The sequence below is a fragment of the Ictidomys tridecemlineatus genome, chromosome 7, assembly GCF_052094955.1.
Source record: "Ictidomys tridecemlineatus isolate mIctTri1 chromosome 7, mIctTri1.hap1, whole genome shotgun sequence".
Taxonomy (NCBI): Eukaryota; Metazoa; Chordata; class Mammalia; order Rodentia; family Sciuridae; genus Ictidomys; species Ictidomys tridecemlineatus.
The window spans coordinates 129,665,930-129,683,989 of NC_135483.1; the positions used below are offsets into that span (position 1 = coordinate 129,665,930).

General features: G+C 33.8%; 1 protein-coding gene across 2 annotated transcripts in view; it reads right to left on the reverse strand.

The window, feature by feature from the left end:
* Positions 1–21: 21 nt before the first annotated feature.
* Positions 22–18,060, reverse strand: part of LOC101960713 (CD302 antigen) — a 126,372-nt gene continuing 108,333 nt past the window's right edge. For both annotated transcript variants that reach the window (XM_021730549.3, XM_005315766.4), the window contains 5 exons: positions 14,741–14,851; positions 9,107–9,223; positions 8,035–8,208; positions 6,160–6,186; positions 22–3,011 (listed from right to left, as the gene is read on the reverse strand). In XM_021730549.3, coding sequence (XP_021586224.2) covers positions 2,809–3,011; positions 6,160–6,186; positions 8,035–8,208; positions 9,107–9,223; positions 14,741–14,851 — 632 coding nt within the window. In that variant the 3' untranslated portion in view covers positions 22–2,808. The remainder of the gene's footprint in view (positions 3,012–6,159; positions 6,187–8,034; positions 8,209–9,106; positions 9,224–14,740; positions 14,852–18,060) is intronic.

The following is an 18,060-nucleotide window of genomic DNA, read 5'->3' on the forward strand; positions in this document are numbered from 1 at the left end:
CTCAAAGAAGACTTAAGACCATGTAGCCAAGACTTTTATTAAAATTTCACATCCCATTTCAATATGCTTCTAAAACATTTGCTGGATTCTTCCCTGTTGTCTTTGCATTGCCTACTTAAAGCAAAAACACACAATTGAAGGATACCAGTTTCAATATATGCTGTCAGTCCTTTGAGATGCTTTGGATTCAAAATATTATATTTAAATAGAATTTATTATGAAAATTGTCTTCTGCTTAATCCACAATATATTTTATTTTTTTAAAATGTCATTTTCTTATTGTTTTTCATTAACTACAAAAACACGACATTGATAACAAGACAATGGTTTGAGTCTTATAGTCATGTCAGCTTCTGCTGTTGTGTAAATTTAACACTATAGTGGAATAAACAGGAATAAGAATAGTCTTCACTGGTTATCAGTTTTAAACTCTGAACAAAAGAGATCATACATTACTACAAAGAATGCAAACTCCTGAGACCGTTTAGTTTAAAGCTGTTCTCTCTACACTACTGCCAAGCATATGTTGTCAGGTCTGGGGATATTTACTTAGCATGTGGAAAGCCATGGGTTTGATTCCCCAGCACTGCAAAAAAAAAAGTAAAAAGCCATCATCAACCAGAAACAAGTTATTGAAGAAAGCAATTTCCACATTCTGAAAGTAATTAACAAGCCTGCTTTTTTTTTTTTTTTTAAACACTTTTGGGAACTTTGAACCCAAAGTGCTTTATTGATCTATGTCCCCATCCCTTTTATTTATTTGAGACGGGCTCAGGTTGTTGAGGCGTCCCTTGAACTTGTAATCCTCCTGCCTCAGCCTCCCAAGTTGCGGGGATTACAGGTGAGACCACTGTCCCTGGCCAGATATTTTGATATGTAAATATAATTAAGATTTAACATTTAATTACCAGGGACCTCTAGACGTGTTATAAAATGAAATCAAACATTGAAAATTAAGTAATTTAAAACAGCCATTTGCAAGAGCTGCATTTAGTAGAAATTGTCAAAATGTGTACAGAAAATAGTTACATGAAAATTTAGTAGATTTTAGAGTAGCACTGTTCTGTTTGGACTTTCTGTGATGGTGGAAGTGTTTTTCAGTATATGCTAGCTAGTATAGTAGCCACTAATCACATGTGATTTGAGTGCTTAAAATGTCTCGCTTTGGTGTTTTGTTTTTGTTTGTTTTAAGTTATAGATGGACACAATACCTGTATCTTATTTGTTTATTTTTATGTGATGCAGGGGATCCAACCCAGTGCCTCACACATGCTAGGCAAGCATTCTACCACTGAGCCACAACCCTGGCCTCTAAAATGTTTGTTTTTTTTTTTTTTTTTTAATATTTATTTTTCAGTTTTCAGCGGACACAACATCTTTGTTTATATGTGGTGCTGAGGATCGAACCCGGGCCGCACGCATACCAGGGAGCACGCTACTGCTTAAGTCACATCCCCAGCCCCTAAAATGTTTCTTAAATGTAATTGAAGGACTGAATTTAATCTGTTTATTTTTAACTTAGGTAGCCTCCTGTAGGTAGTGATCTAGATATCAGATTTAGAGATCTGAATGATTGGTGGGGGTAGGTGATAAGATTGGTCTTAGTTTTTAAAGGAATGGTACAGTTAGGGTAGGATGAATAGGAAGTATCAATTATGTATTAGAAATCTCAATCACTATATAAAATCTCAGTCTTCTATAGAACAATAATATTGCACATGTAATGCAGCTAGTGTGTTAACACTTGCTCTTTTAGTACTACATGTCTACACTGTTGATAATTTTCTGTTAGGACTTTGTAGTTACTGGAGTCTTATTAACAATGGGGCCATTAATTGTGATGAGAGGTGTTTCTGACTTAACAGTGGTTAGTGAAAACAAATGGTATAAACTATCAGTAGTAAAGCTAGAGATAGAATGGATCTTCCTTTAAGAAAATTACTGCTTCCAAATGAGGTGAGGTGAGGGTTATGGAGAGATTACTAGAGTTTTCAAGCTAATACAGGTAGTAAATACAGTTTCAAGTGAAACCGATACATTCTTCATCTTTTTTGATACTATTTTTTAAAATACTAAGGAAAATCATTTCAACTTTCTTCTAACTCCCAAATGTTTATTTTCACCCTTGTCCTGAAATTTACAATGAATATACTGAAAACTTTGTGCATCTTCAATAGGTGTGCATAGGGTTTTTTTTGCTTGTTTTTTAGTCTTGGCTTAGTTTTTGTCATTTTTCTCTAAATAGTGGGGACATGAGTGATTTTTATTTTCTTTTTATTTTTTCCACAATTTCATATCATTAAAAGATAAAATTTCTAAATGTTTTGAGAGCATAATACCTTGAGTTCATAAAGTTAGGAGATCAGAAGAATCCTTAAATGGACACTATGATACCAGTGTTAATTAGATTGTCAGACTTCTCCATGAGTTTGTAGATATAGCCATATTCTTCTTTAAAAATTTTTATAAAAGTTGAATCACTCATGATCAGTGCTGTTTGTGGTCCAAAATGATGGATCTAAAAACAATGAAACTAAAATTATGTGGAATATGGAGTGTTAAGATTGATTTTTTTTTTCATCTAAATCATAAAATACAAATAGAGGAATTTTCTGCCAAAGTAGCCAGTCTCCAGGATATTTAAATGTACAGGGTCTATTATTGTCCCAATGAGTACATGAAAATACTATTACTGTTATGGAATAACCATAAAAGCTGTGATATTCAGTATCAAGTTTTAAATGAAAATCTTGCACAGGAATTGCTCTCAAGGCATTTGGTGTCAATCTGTTTTGACATTATCAAATTTTAGTCAAATCCAACAGGACATTCATTTTCTTCTGCAACTACCAAAACACAGTCGTCATCATAATGTGATTGGGGTGTAGTTGAAAAAACTGTGGTGAAACCAGAATTGGAATTTCTTTTGTAGAGGTACCAAATGATTGCTCCCAAAACTGTCAAAATTACTGTACTAGCAATCACCAAAGTTGATATTAAAATGTGGTTATCTGAAAAAGAAGATAAAAGAATATATGGGAGATCAGGTTGCAAGTATTGAATTTTAGAGAATACAGTGTAATTTAATCATCTAATTTAATCATACTGGTAAGAAAAAGAAATTATACATTAACTACTATCAAGATTTAAATTTCTTAGTGTGAAAAATGGCTGTACTTCAAAATTTCAAGTAAATATTGCCGTTTCTTTGCATTAACAATGATAAAAGTAGTCCACAATCCTGTTTGTCTTCCTTGGCTTTCTTTTCTGAACTAAATTCATATATACTGCTCTTTTTAGGAATAGTGGTATTTAAATCTCTGTTACATCAGTGGAGTTTTTAATGGTTTGCCTTTTGAAGATTTAAGATTTGTTTCACAGATGACGCACCATAAGCTGCAGTATCCTCCACTTTTGTTACCTTGCAAACATTCAAATACTATGTATTTGTGTATTCTCTGAAGTTCTTTAAGTACAACTTTGTAATTCTTGCCCATTTAGAACCCTTGTAATCTTCCTAAAAGAATTTAGCTTATCAAATTGAGGAGAATTATTTGATTTAGTAGTTAGGAAGGAAATAGTTTTGAGAAGGTAACTATTATAGTTATAAAGGACTAAAAATGTGAGAATTTTTTCTCAGGTACTAGAGATTGAACTCAGAGGCACTTGACCACAGAGCCACATCCTCAACTCTATTTTGTGTTTTATTTAGAGATAGGATCTCACTCAGTGCTTAGCGCCTCACTTTTTTTTTTTTTCCCCCCGAGGCTGGTTTTGAACTCCAAATCCATCTGTCTCAGCTTTCCAAGCCGCTGGGATTACATGCATGCGCCACCTTGCTTGGCAAAATGTGAGAAATTCTCAGAATTATCATTTTTGTAGATGTTCCCTTTTTGGTGGTGGGGGATTAAACCAGGAGCACTTAACCACTGAGCCACATCCCCAGTCCTTTTTATTTATTTATTTTGCCCTCTTTATTTTTTCTTTTTGAGACCAGGAGTAAATTGCTGAGGCCTCGAATTTGGAAATCTGCTTCATCCTCCTAAGTTGCTGGGTTTATAGGTATGTCCCATCATACCTAGCTGCTGATGCATTTTTTATTAGCCATACTGATACTCATTATTTCAGCTTGTGTTTGTTAAAAATGGGACCTAATAGAAATAAGATTGGTTAGGTAAATCACTATTTGGAGTGGGGTGGGGGTGGTGATGATTGAACCCAGGACATTGAGCTTGTGAGACAAGCATTCTACCAATGGAGCTATATCCCCAGCCCTGAGTGTCACTACTTTTAAGGTTGGGGAGAGCCATTTGTATTTTTAAATTATTGACAAGATTCTTTAAAAACACATTATTTTTAATCCTAAAATAAAATTAGTGGACACAATTTAGCAGTGTTTGGGGGTTAAGGGTGCTATATTATCTTTTTAACCTCTCCTTCGTGACCTTTTGTCTCCTGCCACTTGTGTATTCTAGTTATAAGGCCCAAACTACACAGTCTGCCTCTTAAACACTTGAATGAGCATTTCACAAAAGAGGACACAAAAAGGGGCTCAAGAAAATAAAAATGCAGTAAGATCATTCCACTTTGGGGAATGTACTCAAAATGGGAATGCAGGTCCCCAGAAGGACATGAGAATGTTTATAGGTGGCTGTATTCATATTAGTTGCAAGGTACAAATTCAAATATCTGAAAAGAAAGTGAGCAGATTGATATTTATAAAAGTACTATTAAGCAATTTTTAAAATATTGTATATGCTCAACAACAAACAAATCTATAGAAAAATTCCTGAGTGAAAAAAAGCAAGAAAAAAGTGCATAAAGTGAAATATGGTAAAGTTAGTGATTAGTTACCTCTGGGATTGGTGGGTAATAGTATTGACATTTTCTTTCAGTACTGGGGATTGAATCCAGGGGCATATTAACAGAGCTACACCCCCAGCCCTTTTTAAGTTTGAGACAGGGTCTCACTAAGTTTCTTGGGACTTCACTAAGTTGCTGAGGCTGGCCTCAAACTTGCAATCCTCCTACCTCAGTCTCACAAATCACTGGTATTACAGGCATGTGCCACCACACCCAACTAAATGCTAGGTTTCTTAACTGGTAGTTACTAGTAATACATAAATATCAAACTGTATGTGTAAGATTTGTGCATTTTACTCAATTATACTTCAAAATATGAAGATTAAAAACTACTATCCAATTGAGGAAAATTTTTCAGAACAGGTTCTCACATTGCAAAACTACATCTCCTATAGATCAGTAATAGTCAAAGTTGGATTCATTTTTTAATCCAGCAATTGCATTTCAAAGAACCTAAAGATAAATCTGTATTTGTGCAGTTATTTATTGTCGCATTGTTTATAATAACAAATGTCTGGGAACAACCAAGTGGAAGTTTGAAGCTGGGTCAATTAGGTATATACATACCATGGAAGTGTATGTAGTTGTAAAGAAAGAAGATAGATCTATTTATAGATCATTGTTGAGGACAATGTATGATATGTTAAAAGACTCTATATTAGGGGCAAAATAAGTCATGTCTCAGTTTGCTTATGTTAGCAAAAGGCACAAGAAGGTTAAGAAACTAAGTAAAATGGTTCCCAGTAAAGGTAAAGATACGAAAGGGTGGACAGAGGCAGTGTTTGCCTTATACATTGGGTTTTTTAATCACGTATTACGTGACCCCTTTTTTAAAAGAATGTATTTAGGAGCTGGGGTTATGGCTCTGTAGTAGAGCGCTTGTCTTAAATGAATGAGGCACTGGGTTCAATCCTCAGCACCACATAAATAATGTGCCCATCTACAACTTTAAAAGTCTTCAAAAAATTTTTAAAATAATGTTTTAGTAAGCCCTTAGTAAGGAAGCTCTATGAATTGCAATTACAACTAGAAGATGAATCTTTTTACCGAAATATGCAGTCATATACCACAAAAACACATAATGCAGTTCCTTGGGAAAATACAATTTGGTGTAAAGAAATGTTCATTTCATGTATAACTTATGGTTCATATTTAAAATGCCAAATCTTATTACTAAGCTAAAAGGCTTTTCTACATTTTTATAAAACTATGTGTTAGATAACTTTTTAAAGGGGTCTATAGTCTATAGTGTATTTTAACATGCCAGAAAAAAATTAAGACCAGAATATTACTTACCTGATAAATATTTCTTGTTATATGGGACTGAAATACAAAAGAAAAGAAAATTTTAGTGTGCTTTATATTATAAGATTGACTTAAACACTTTCACAGTGTTAAACATAAATACTATTAGTTTAATATTCCTATTTCTACTGCTTTGTGAATTGTCTGTGTTATTGAATGTAGCTTTTAAAGATAGATACAGAGCCCTAACAAGCCAAGAACTTAGTTGGTGGACAAAGAAGAGGGAAGAATAAAGAGGATTCTGGTTGGAGATTTTGTAGAGAAAAAATGTAAAATTAAACAGTCATGACCTTACCTTATTAGTATGGATTTTCTATTTCTGGTGTTTTGAATTTATCATTTAATTAAAAACTTGTTTTATATATCAATGCCCTGAAGGACAGTATATAAAAATAACTAATTTTTTAAAAATCAGATATTTGAGTTCTATGAAACGATGACAAATATTTATGTAATCTCTATAAAACTAATTATACTCAAGAATCCTGCTGCAATAAGTCTTAAAAGTGCATAATTTGTTAAAAACAGAAGTAACCTACCAACCTAAGAGCCCTTCAATAGGTGAAATGGATTAAAAACATATATATATATATATATGGGGATAGAATGTTACTCAGCCTTAAAGAATGAAAATATGGCATTTGCTGGTAAATGGATAGAGCTGGAGAATATAATGCTAAGCCAATTCCCAAAAAATCGAAAGCCAAATGTTTTCTGATATATGGATGTTAATTTGCGATGGAGTTGGTGGTGCTGGGGAAGAATAGAGTTACTTTAGGTAGAGGGGAGTAAAGGGATGTGGGGGGGTTTAGAAAGGATGGGAAAATGAATCAGACATTATTACCTTCTGTTCATATATAACTATATGACTGATGTGATTCACATCAGGTAGAATCAGAAGAATGAGAAATTATACTCCATTATATATGATGTATCAAAATGCATTCTACTGTAACACATAACTAATTTTTAAAAAGGAAATAACCAGAGCTAAATGTCTGGTTTGGGTTTACAGTTAAAGCAGGAGAGAATACTAAGGATGCAACATGGGGGAAATGTCTGTCTGTGTCATGTTTCAAGCATCCCAAATTCATATTTTGGGATTTTAAATTTCTTTACTGAGAAAGGATTTACTCTCCAGAATTTAAAAGCACAAACTCTTTACAAAATTTAACAAGTCACATGAAAATATCATGGAAAGGGACAGTTTTGTTCACTAAAATTCATTTTAATAAATCAGAAGAAAATTTATTATTTTAATCTAAAATATATCATGAACTATAATGTCATTTCTGTTTGCCTAAATGAAGGATGTTACTTCTTGTAAATAATCTAATTCTCTGTAAAGTTACATTAGAATTCTGGGATTATACAAACTTACTCTACACCACTGCTGCTCAATCAAATCATACACCAAAATCTTATAGTAATTCTTTTGAAAAACAAGATATTTGGGGGCTGAGGTTGTGGCTCAGCGGTAGAACACTCACCTAGCATTTGCGTGGCCCTGGGTTTGATCCTCAGCACCACATAAAAATAAGTAAACAAAATAAAGGTACTGTGTCCAACTACAACTAAAAAATACATATTGAACAAAAAAGAAACTAAATTTTTGATCTCTTGGAAAGTTTAAGCAGATAGAATTAAATTATGCCTGGTGTGCATTATCTGGCCCTGCCTGTGAAGTATAAGACAATTACATATTTAATTTCCAGGAGACTTAAAAACAAACTACCCTACTATATTCTGAATTCTTACTCCATTTATTTAATAAGAAAAGCTAATCTCGGAAAAAAATTGTGTTGAAACCAGCCTTACTTTTCACATCCCTCTTAGAATGGAAAAAAGACATTCAGTCATACTTACTAGCTGCTTTACAAAGTGTTCCTTCCACAGAAGAAACTTCACAATTTCCTTTTTTCCATTCACCTGTCTTGGTGTGCAGAAAACCACAGGTGTCAACTAGATCCTCAGCATCTTCTTGATCTTCCCACTTATCAAATGTCATATTTGAACTATCAAACCACTTGAAACTTGCATCTGTCAATTAAGGAACATTTTCAACATCATGACAGTTTAAAAATGTGTTAGAGCCAAAGAAAAATATTTTGGGTTAAAGGTGGAAAGGTATGTAGTTGATTTTTGGTTTTCAATTTTTTAGATTAAAGTTAGAAGGAGGAATACATTCTCTCTGCAGCCACATCAGCAAAAGATATTTATTGGGTTGGGGATATAACTCAGTTGGTAGAGTGCTTGCCTTGCATGCATAAGGTCTTGGGTTCAATCCCCGACACCCCCCCCCCCGAAAAAAAAGTATTTATTTTAAGTGGTTTCAGAAAAAGATCCCATTTTTGTAAGGAAAGATATTTCCATGGGAAAATTATTTTTAAGTTTAAATATTATCAACCTTAGTAATTTCATTTCTTTTGAAAATGCTTAAATAGGCTGCAGTTGTGGCTCAGAGGTAGAACGCTCTCACCTAGCATGTGTGAGGCACTGATTTAGATCCTCAGCACCACATAAAGTAAAATAAAGACACTGCATCCACCTATAACTAAAAAATAAATATTAAAAAAGAAAATGCTTAAATGTGTCCCTTCTAGTTTTCTGTAGTGACAAAATACACATTTACATTATATAACATACAGATCATTTACTCTAACCTTATCCTATTAACTGCTAACACTAATAAGTTTTATGACTGTGCCATATTACAAAAATACTGAGCCTAGAAACATTTTAATCCAGACAAGAGAATCAACTGTATCTCATTTGTCAAACACATCAAGCTACTTAGGGGAAAGCTATGTATGGTACAAGTCGTAGGTGCACACTGGAAATGCAATACCTGGATGCCCCAAGAAACATCAACTTGATCTATAAAACTGAAGAATCAAAATGCCCCAAGCTCTACAAACAGAAAAACAGTCACACTTACCATCTGTGTCATAAAACATGCCTAGGAGGATATCATCTGGGCCTTTCCATTGCTTTTTCAAAGTATTCAGTATAAAAGCATTTTCTTCTTCATTATGTATGCTTATCATGTCTGCTCCTGAAATTATTTTAAAGAGGGGAGAGCATGCTCAAGAATCAGTGAAAATTACATGAGGTATAAAAAATTATGAGCTTTATTTGTTTCACCTTTACATCTTTTAAAAGAGGGCTTTGGGGCAGGAGACAATAAATTTAACTACAGGACAACAGAAAACTGAGGACCCAAATCAAAACATATTGTTAAAGAGGAAGATCAGAAGCCAGACAACCTACAGCTCTATTAAGAATATGAAATAAAATGGCAAACACCTTAATAAGGGAAAAATAGATCTCAAACTATTTTAAAAAGACAATTTGCCTTCCCAAAGAAAAATGTAACACAAGAAACGTGAAAACTCATCTTGCTTCTAAAATACCAAAAAAAATTAAGAATTCCATATTAGCTAATTAAACATTTCTGGCTTTTATTGTAGAAAATAAGAACTAAAAGCAGTAGAGTAAAAGCATCAACTTTTCGGAGACAATTTGGTGATATAAGCCAAAAGCCTTAAAATAAGTATATTCTTTAACCCAGCAATCTTTAATCAGTATATGCTAAGGTAGTCATTGGCTCTTAAACATATAGGCAAAGTCACATGTTCAACAATACCCAAATTTGTTTTCACAAATCACAGGCATAATTAAATCGGAAATAATCTAGGATAGTTTCCCTAGTCTAGAAGCATAGTTACCAAAATGTTAACAATTAAGTACCTCAGAGTGGTGCAGTTTAGGGTGATTTTGATTTTGTTTTTAATTTTCATGTACATGATCATCTCTAATGTAAGTATGAAAAACTTTTAAAAGAAAAAATGAGACTGACAATTTAAAATACTTAATACTTTAGTCCACAAAATTCAGCAAGATTCTTTGAGTCAGTTCACCTTTTAAAAATTTGATAATTTTTATCAGTTCTAGCTCCTATCACATGTCTGTTAAATGTCACATAGACTTTTAACCTGTTTTACCCTAGTACTTACTGCTAAAATGTGACCAAAACACCACTCAAGAAAAATCCTAAAGAGAAATATTTAACTAGGTGATAGTTTAGGTTTAAGTATCCAGAGATGATGGTTTTTATTCTTTTCTTTGATCTTATGGCAGCCTTTAATAAACTTTAAATGATTTTTTTACACTACAACCTAATGAAATGTATATACTTAAATTATTATGTCAGGCAAATAAGACACATTTTCATTTTCTTAAATGGCAGAATAAATGCTTGTGCTGAATGCATTACCAGTAATACTACCTACTGAGATATAATTTAGCTCTTTAATTCTTTTTTATGACTAATGATATGTAGCTCATATGACCAAAAGGAAAGAGTGAAAATTTATATAATTTTTTATAAAGGTAAATGTTGTAGCTTTTCACAATTATTTTCTAAATGAGTAATATTAGAAAAGAAAGAAAATTAGCACATTGAGTAAAGTAGCACAAAGAACTGTGAATAATATAAATAGAGCTATCTGTAGGCCAAAACGTAACAAGTGACTTATTTTCTGTACTCCCAATGGTAAGTTTAAGAAATTATTTGGGGGGCTGGGGCTGGGGGTCAGTGGCAGAGTGCTTGCCTACTATGTGTGAGGCACTGGTATTTGATCCTTAGCACCACATACAAAAATAAGCAAATAAAGGCATGCTGTCCATCTACAACTACAAAAAAAATGATTTTGTATGACTGTGAAGACTTTCCAAATGTAAATAATCTAGTAATAAGCTTTTTCTTCTTTATACATAGTAGAGGAAAAAACAATTCATGTTAATCTACTCTGCTGTTCTAAACAAAACACTACCATGTTAAAAATATGTGACAGTAATACTGACTAAATTTAGCTAGCTGACTCATCTATGAAATGGGTGTTTCCAGAGTAGAAGAAAATGTATAGGATTATGAAAAAAACAGAAGGAATTTTAGTCATGTATGAAGAACTTTTAAAAAATCAAAATTATAAATTTACAATTTATAATGTTGTGTGTCTGCTGGGGATTGAACCAAGGGCCTTATGCATGCTAGATAAGTACTCTATCACTAAGCCACACTTAATACCCTGAATTTATAAATGTTTAAGTAGAGAAAAAGACAGTTTTATTTAGACATAAGACATTTTATGAAAAGATCTGTATATACTATGCAATATTCCTAAATAGCTACTCTAACTAGTTAGTGGACTTCTAAATATAGCAATCAAAACTCAGGCTACAGAGCTGGGCATATAGCTCACTGGGAGGGTACTTGCCTAGCATGTACAAGGCCCTGGATTCAATTCCTACAACTTAAAAAAGAAAGGAAGAAACAAAAAACACACAACCCTTGGGCTGGGGATGTGGCTCAAGTGGTAGCACGCTTGCCCAGCATGTGTGAGGCACTTGGTTCGATTCTCAGCACCACATAAAAATAAAATAAAGATATTGTGACAACCTAGAACTAAAAAATATTTCTAAAAAACACAACCCTCAGGCCACAAAGTTATTCAGTGTTTGTTTGTTTTGTTTTGTTTTTAATGCATTTTAGTTGTAGGTGGACACAATACCTTTATTTTATTTATTTATTTTTATGTAGTGCTAAGAATTGAACCCCATGCCTCATAACATGCTATCCAAGCATTGTACCACTGAGCCACAACCCTAGCCCATTATTCAGTGTTTTTAATTTAGTTTGCTAAAAAATTATTATGACTGGACTACATTTGAGTCATAGAGGAAGTAAACACATTTATTTTGCTTCTGTATAGTCAACAGTTACTTAACTGAGACAAATGTTAATGCTGACAATGAACTTTGATTTTGTAGTTCATACAAGCTAATAAGGATATAGGAACATGCTTTCTTGACTCTCAGCCTCAATATAACTTGTTATTGAAATACATACTAACGTCTAAGTATAGCTAATAGAAATTGTTTTTTTTAAAAAAGACAAAGTAGTTGGAGAGGAAACTTCATTTTAAAAAATCTTGTAAGACCAGCCAAATTGCTATTTTATTCAGCTGCCTTGAAATAAAATAATATTGGCACGTTGGAAATTTTGTCCTTTTTTCTAAAAGCTTATGCTACTCACCATTTGATAGGTAAGAATTTTCCAAGGGAAAATAATATGTATTAACTATGTGAATTAAAAACTATGTTTGTTTTCATTCATTGTATAATAAATGAATATGATTTTAATTAAAGTATCTTTAATACAATTTGATAGGCCTCCAAAATGTTATATTAGTGAGTTGTTAGAAATTGTTTTTTTAGAGGGAGGACAGTTCTAAATGCTGGAGTTGTGATTATGCCTAAGAAAACACATAAATAGTGGAGAGTATAGATTTTATACAGTAATAAAAACTATCTTTAGTAAGACCCAAGGACTCTCAAGTCACAAGCTATATTTTAGTTGCAAAAGATGCTTTCTTACAGCATAGCTTTAGTTTGAGCTAATGACTGCCAAAATCCAAAAATCTGAATTGCCTCCACTCCAAGCACACCTTTAAAAACTAGGGCTGGGAGGGCTGAGATGTTGCTCAGTGGCAAAAGCATCTGCAAAGCCCTGGATTCAATCCCCAGTTCCCAGGTAAGGGGAAAAGTTGGGACTGGGGTTGTAGCTCAGTGATAGAGTGCTTGCCTAGCACATGTGAGGCTCTGAGTTCGATCCTCAATACCACATAAAAATCAATAAATAAAGGTATTGTGTCCATCTACAACCAAAAAAAAAAAAAGAACAGGGCTGAGGATATAGCTCAAAAGTAGAGTGTATACTTTGCATGTGCATGGTCCTGGATTCAGTCCTCAGCACCATGAAAAAAGAAAAAAATTTTGCCTGGTGCAGTAATATGTGCCTGTGGTCCCTGCTACTGGAGAGGTTGACTAAAGAATCTCAAGTTCAAAGCCAGCCTGCACAACATAGCAAGACCCTGACTCAAAAAACAAAAGCATTTTTTAAAGTCTAAAATATATCACAATGTGAAATTGAGTATATTTTTTTAATTTTTAAAAATAATTGTAAATGGACATAATACCTTTATTTTTATGTGGTGCTCAGGATGGAACCCAGTGCTTCACATGTGCTAGGCAAACACTTCTACTATTGAGCCACAACTCTAGCCCAAATTGAATATATATTCTAACTGAAAAATAGCCCTTTTATCTTACTCTTCTTTACCACAGACTTATTTCGTGGGCTTATGTAATCTGTCTTTTGCCCACACTGCATGCCTGCAACAGTAGTTCTGAAATAGAATAAAAAGTGATGAAGAATTTTAAGCCTAAATCCCAACAGACCTTGGTGATAATTTTAACTCATTTACAAATTATGAAAATGAAATTCAGGGAAGACAATTTGCCAAGGTATTGTGTGTCAAACATTAACTTTGCTTTCAGGAATCCTGTTTTTACAATAAGTTGATGCTGTTTTTGAATTGTAGGTTAAACCTATGTATTTAGATAAATTGATGCTATTTCCTTTTTTTAAAATTTTTAGTTGTAGATAGACACAATGCCTTTATTTTATATATTTATTTATTTTTATGTGGTGCTGAGGACCGAACCCAGTGCCTCACACGTGCTAGGCAAGTGCTCTGCTACTGAGCCACAACCCCAGCCCAATTGATGCTATTTCTACCTGGAGGCTAGCTCTTGCCATGTATCATATATCATCATCCCCCTTCAGATACTTTTACTCTATTGCTTTTGGATTTTCAGGAAGAGATGTTATTTGTACTAGTTTTCCCCTATTCCTTTCTTTCTGTTTTTTCTTAAACCCACTTCACTCAGTATTTTGTTTAAAACTCTCCATAGAGATTTCTACAATCCAAATTCTGATGACATTCACATGATTGTATCCAGCGGCCTCTTCCTCATTCCCATCCTACTTAATTATCAGCCACGTTTGAGAAAGCTGCTTATCTTCTTTTTGAATCAGTTTATTCTCTTGGCTTTCAGAGGAATCTACTAGTCCTCTTAAAGCCTGGCTTTAAAGGTCCCAGGACACCACACGAGCTGCATTTAATTGGTTAAAAAAGTCATAAAGACCAACCTAAATTCAAAGGGAGGGCAAATAGATTGCTCATACTATATGGGTGAAGGGGGAGAAAAGGAGTTATTGACAGCCATCTTTGAAGACAGTAGCGTAGACAGATCCTGGGTGGGGAAGGCAGTCCTCTGTGAGAGGGAGCACCAGAACATGTCCAAGTCCATGCCTGTGTGGCCTTGAACAAATAACTAAACTTAATAAAAGAAAGATAATAAACTGCTTGATAGGTTTGTTGTGATAATTAAAGCTAGGTGAAATATGAAGTGCTGAAGTACAATGCGTGGCTCAAGGTACACACATTGCATAGACTCTGAAGTTGCTAAGATTCTGTCACTATTACGGACAGTATCATCCAACTATTGTCTTCTAAATCAAGGATTACATTCAGTTCTACTTGCATGTTGTAGAAGAAGAATTGGACATTAATTCTAAGAACCCAGAGAAAGGTATGATAACATCACTTTTGAAACATATTAGTGAATGCTGCTAATTTGTGAGAGGGGGAAAAAAGCCACTTACCATGGTCAGTACACTGATTTCTGACATCTTCTATACTCTCAACTTTGATGGCTTCTTCAAGAAAAATGTAACAGCTGTCTTTGAACTGAACCCAGGCAGATGAAGGACAGTCTATGGAAAAAAAGAAAAATGCTGTTAAAGATTTAACTTGAATTCCTGAAGATAAGAATATTAGATATTTAATTTTCACACACACAAAGGCAATTTCCCTTGTTAAATATTTGTGAAACTAGTGTAACAGAAATTTGTTTCTCTTCATTATACATGTGGGGATGTATAATTTACAAGTCTTTAGATTGTTTAGCAATTCAGACATGTAAATTGCAGCATTATTACCAAGGCAACAAAGTCTCAAGGAAGACAACCAGTTAGAATTACAGGATTCTCTTTAAAGGTTATCTTTGCAATGTGTAATCACAATTTCAAAAGTCTTAAGAGCTTTACAAAATCCCTTTGTTCAAATTATACCTCTAAGAACAGAGAACAAATGGCAGGATTATGAATATTCAGACATTTAGTATTGCACGGGAAAACAAGATAAATGTCCTTATGAATGTTCTTAATTTAACACTTCATCAAATCACATTCTTTGCTAGTTCTAGAAAACAGTCATATCTTTTTGCTATTCCTGTAGGATGGAAGAACATCTCCAACTATCTCTACCTTGGTCTCTTTTTGTTTACCATGATGATGTATATCTTTATGCCCAGGTTCTAGAATGTTACTAGTTAGCATTGTAAGTAAAAGTAAGCCTGAAAGAGCTTAATTTCACTAAAACTGGAAGAAGGAATGGAATTCCTTAATTCTAGTGAATAAATGAGCACAAAGCACTATATTTCTGTATTAAGTTTATTTAAAATCACAAAGATTTTTTCCTATATAGTTTTATTTTTAAGTTCTGTGCATATTATTATTTTTTTAATATAAAAAGTGGAAACAAGCCTTACTACAGAGATCAGAACTTACCAGTCACCTTAGCCTAAATTCAACACTTGATTTTACTGAGCTCAGAATATTCCAGAGGCCATTGGTTGTTCCCAATATTTGATCTCAGCTTCTTACAGCCCAGAGAACATACCACCAAGATAGATTATTTCCCAGTCTTCTAGTAACTTCTGGATAATAAGCGATCACAAGTGAAATGTTCAACACACAGGTCCTCCCTTCAAAGGCAAGAGTGTGCTCCTCATATCACATTTATTTCCCCACTTGCTAAATTGTATGAGCTACCTTTAATTGTGTGACCAAAGGAAACACCCTAGGATAACAAAGCAACAAGATAGGTGGGTTGTAGGTGAAGCTGTCATATCATACTCGATTGTAATGAGAGAGAAGTAAGCCATTGTTAATTTAGGTCACTCACGTATCAATTGGACAAATAACCTAAAAGGATGGACTACTTAAAATTATCCCAAAAATAAATAAATATATTCAAATTCATAAGATGTGAACTTTTGCTGGCTGCATGATATCTTATTTAAAAGTTAAACCACCCAAGATGTACTAGGATGAGGATAAGTGTCCCAAGACGCCGTTTATTTTTTTTTATGCAGATGGTGTTCCTTCCTGCTGTTTTATAAGCACTTACATTATTCATGTGTCGACCCTGGCTTGAAATCTGGCAAGAATCTAAAACGCTCTCCCTATGGTGGCTTAAAGATAATTGGAGAGGACAAAAAAAATTGGCAACAAGACCTTTTCTTTGAGAGAATTCTTATAATGAAACATTAGGGAAAAAAGCTGGCTATAAAATTAAATGTACAGTATTATCCTAAGATACAAAGAAGAAAACCCAGAAAGATTTACGACATACAGACACTATTGTAGGAGGTAGGTTCAGAGAGCCTGAAACCAAGGCATTTGGTTAAAAAACTGTTATGGAGCAGCTAGACCCTTCAATCCCTTTCCTGAGTAAGAGCACTTGGCCATCTCAGGTCTACTGTACACATTTTGCCTCTGCCTCTGAAAGCCTGGGCTTTACTCAGGTGAGAAACTTTTATTTCTTTAAATCTACTCCCAGACCATCAAATATTATTCTCTGCTCATCTTCAGAGGTGCAGGTCATCTGTCTATACCACCTTTCCCAAGACATCATCACTGGAATTTATTTCAACTTTCCCTTGCAATTTCACCACACAATTCTTTGTCTCTTAAGCAACCATCTTATGGCAGCATAGGGTATCAGAAAGAACAAAACCTTGAATTCAGGACAGGAGTTTTTATCTTGGTGGTTGTACCTTGGATAGCTTATCTTTTTTTCTGTATTTCCTTAGAAAGGTAAGGGATAAATATCTACTTCATTGGATTGTTATAGTGAACATTAGCTAAGGTGCTGCAAAATTGCACAGCACAATTTTAATACAGACAAAGTGGTCAAAATATGTAGCTTTGGGAGGCCTGGGATTGTAGCTCAGTGGTAGAGCACTTGCTTAGCATGTGTGAGGCACTAGGCTCAATCCTCAGCACCACATATAAATAAATAAATAAACAAATAAATAAAGGTATTGTGTCCATCTATTAAAATTTTTTTAAAAGTATGTAGCTTTTGGCAACCATGATCATTCATCCAGTTTTATAACTGGTATCTTTCTCTCCTAGAATGTGACTACACTGAAAAAACAGACTAAGTCTTAATTAATTTTTGGATCCCTAACACCTCAAATAGCTCTTGGACTATAACAGGGACTTTAAGTACTTACTGATTAATGAATCCTCATCTTCATTCACCTCTATGGCTTATCATCTCTTGATCATCTTCAACTTGCTTCACTGTGACATGAAACATGCTATATTCTAAAATATAACATAATCTGAAATATAACTGAACTTACCTTGCTGTCAATTCTCAATACTTTATTGATGTACTTTTTAATATTTATTTTTTTAGGTATAGATGGACAGAACACAATGCCTTTATTTTTATGTGGTGCTGAGGATCAAACCCGGGTCCCACCCATGCTAGAAGAGCACTCTACTGCTGAGCCACAATCCCAACCCCCAAAATCGATGTACTTTTTATTGAAATGCAACATGCATACAGCACACAAACCATAAGTTCACAGCTTCATGAATTTTTATAAAACATACCCATATAATCATCAGCAAAATTAAACAATACATTAACCCTTCCAAAAGTAATCAACCTAACTTCTAATACCATAGATTAGTTTTGCTGGTTTTAGAATTTTATAGTAATGAAATTATACATGTTGGTACACTTTTGTGTCTGGCTTCTTCTGATAGACATTACTTTTTATTAAATTTTTTATTCTAATTTGTTATACATGATGACAGAATGCAATTCACTTCATATTATACAT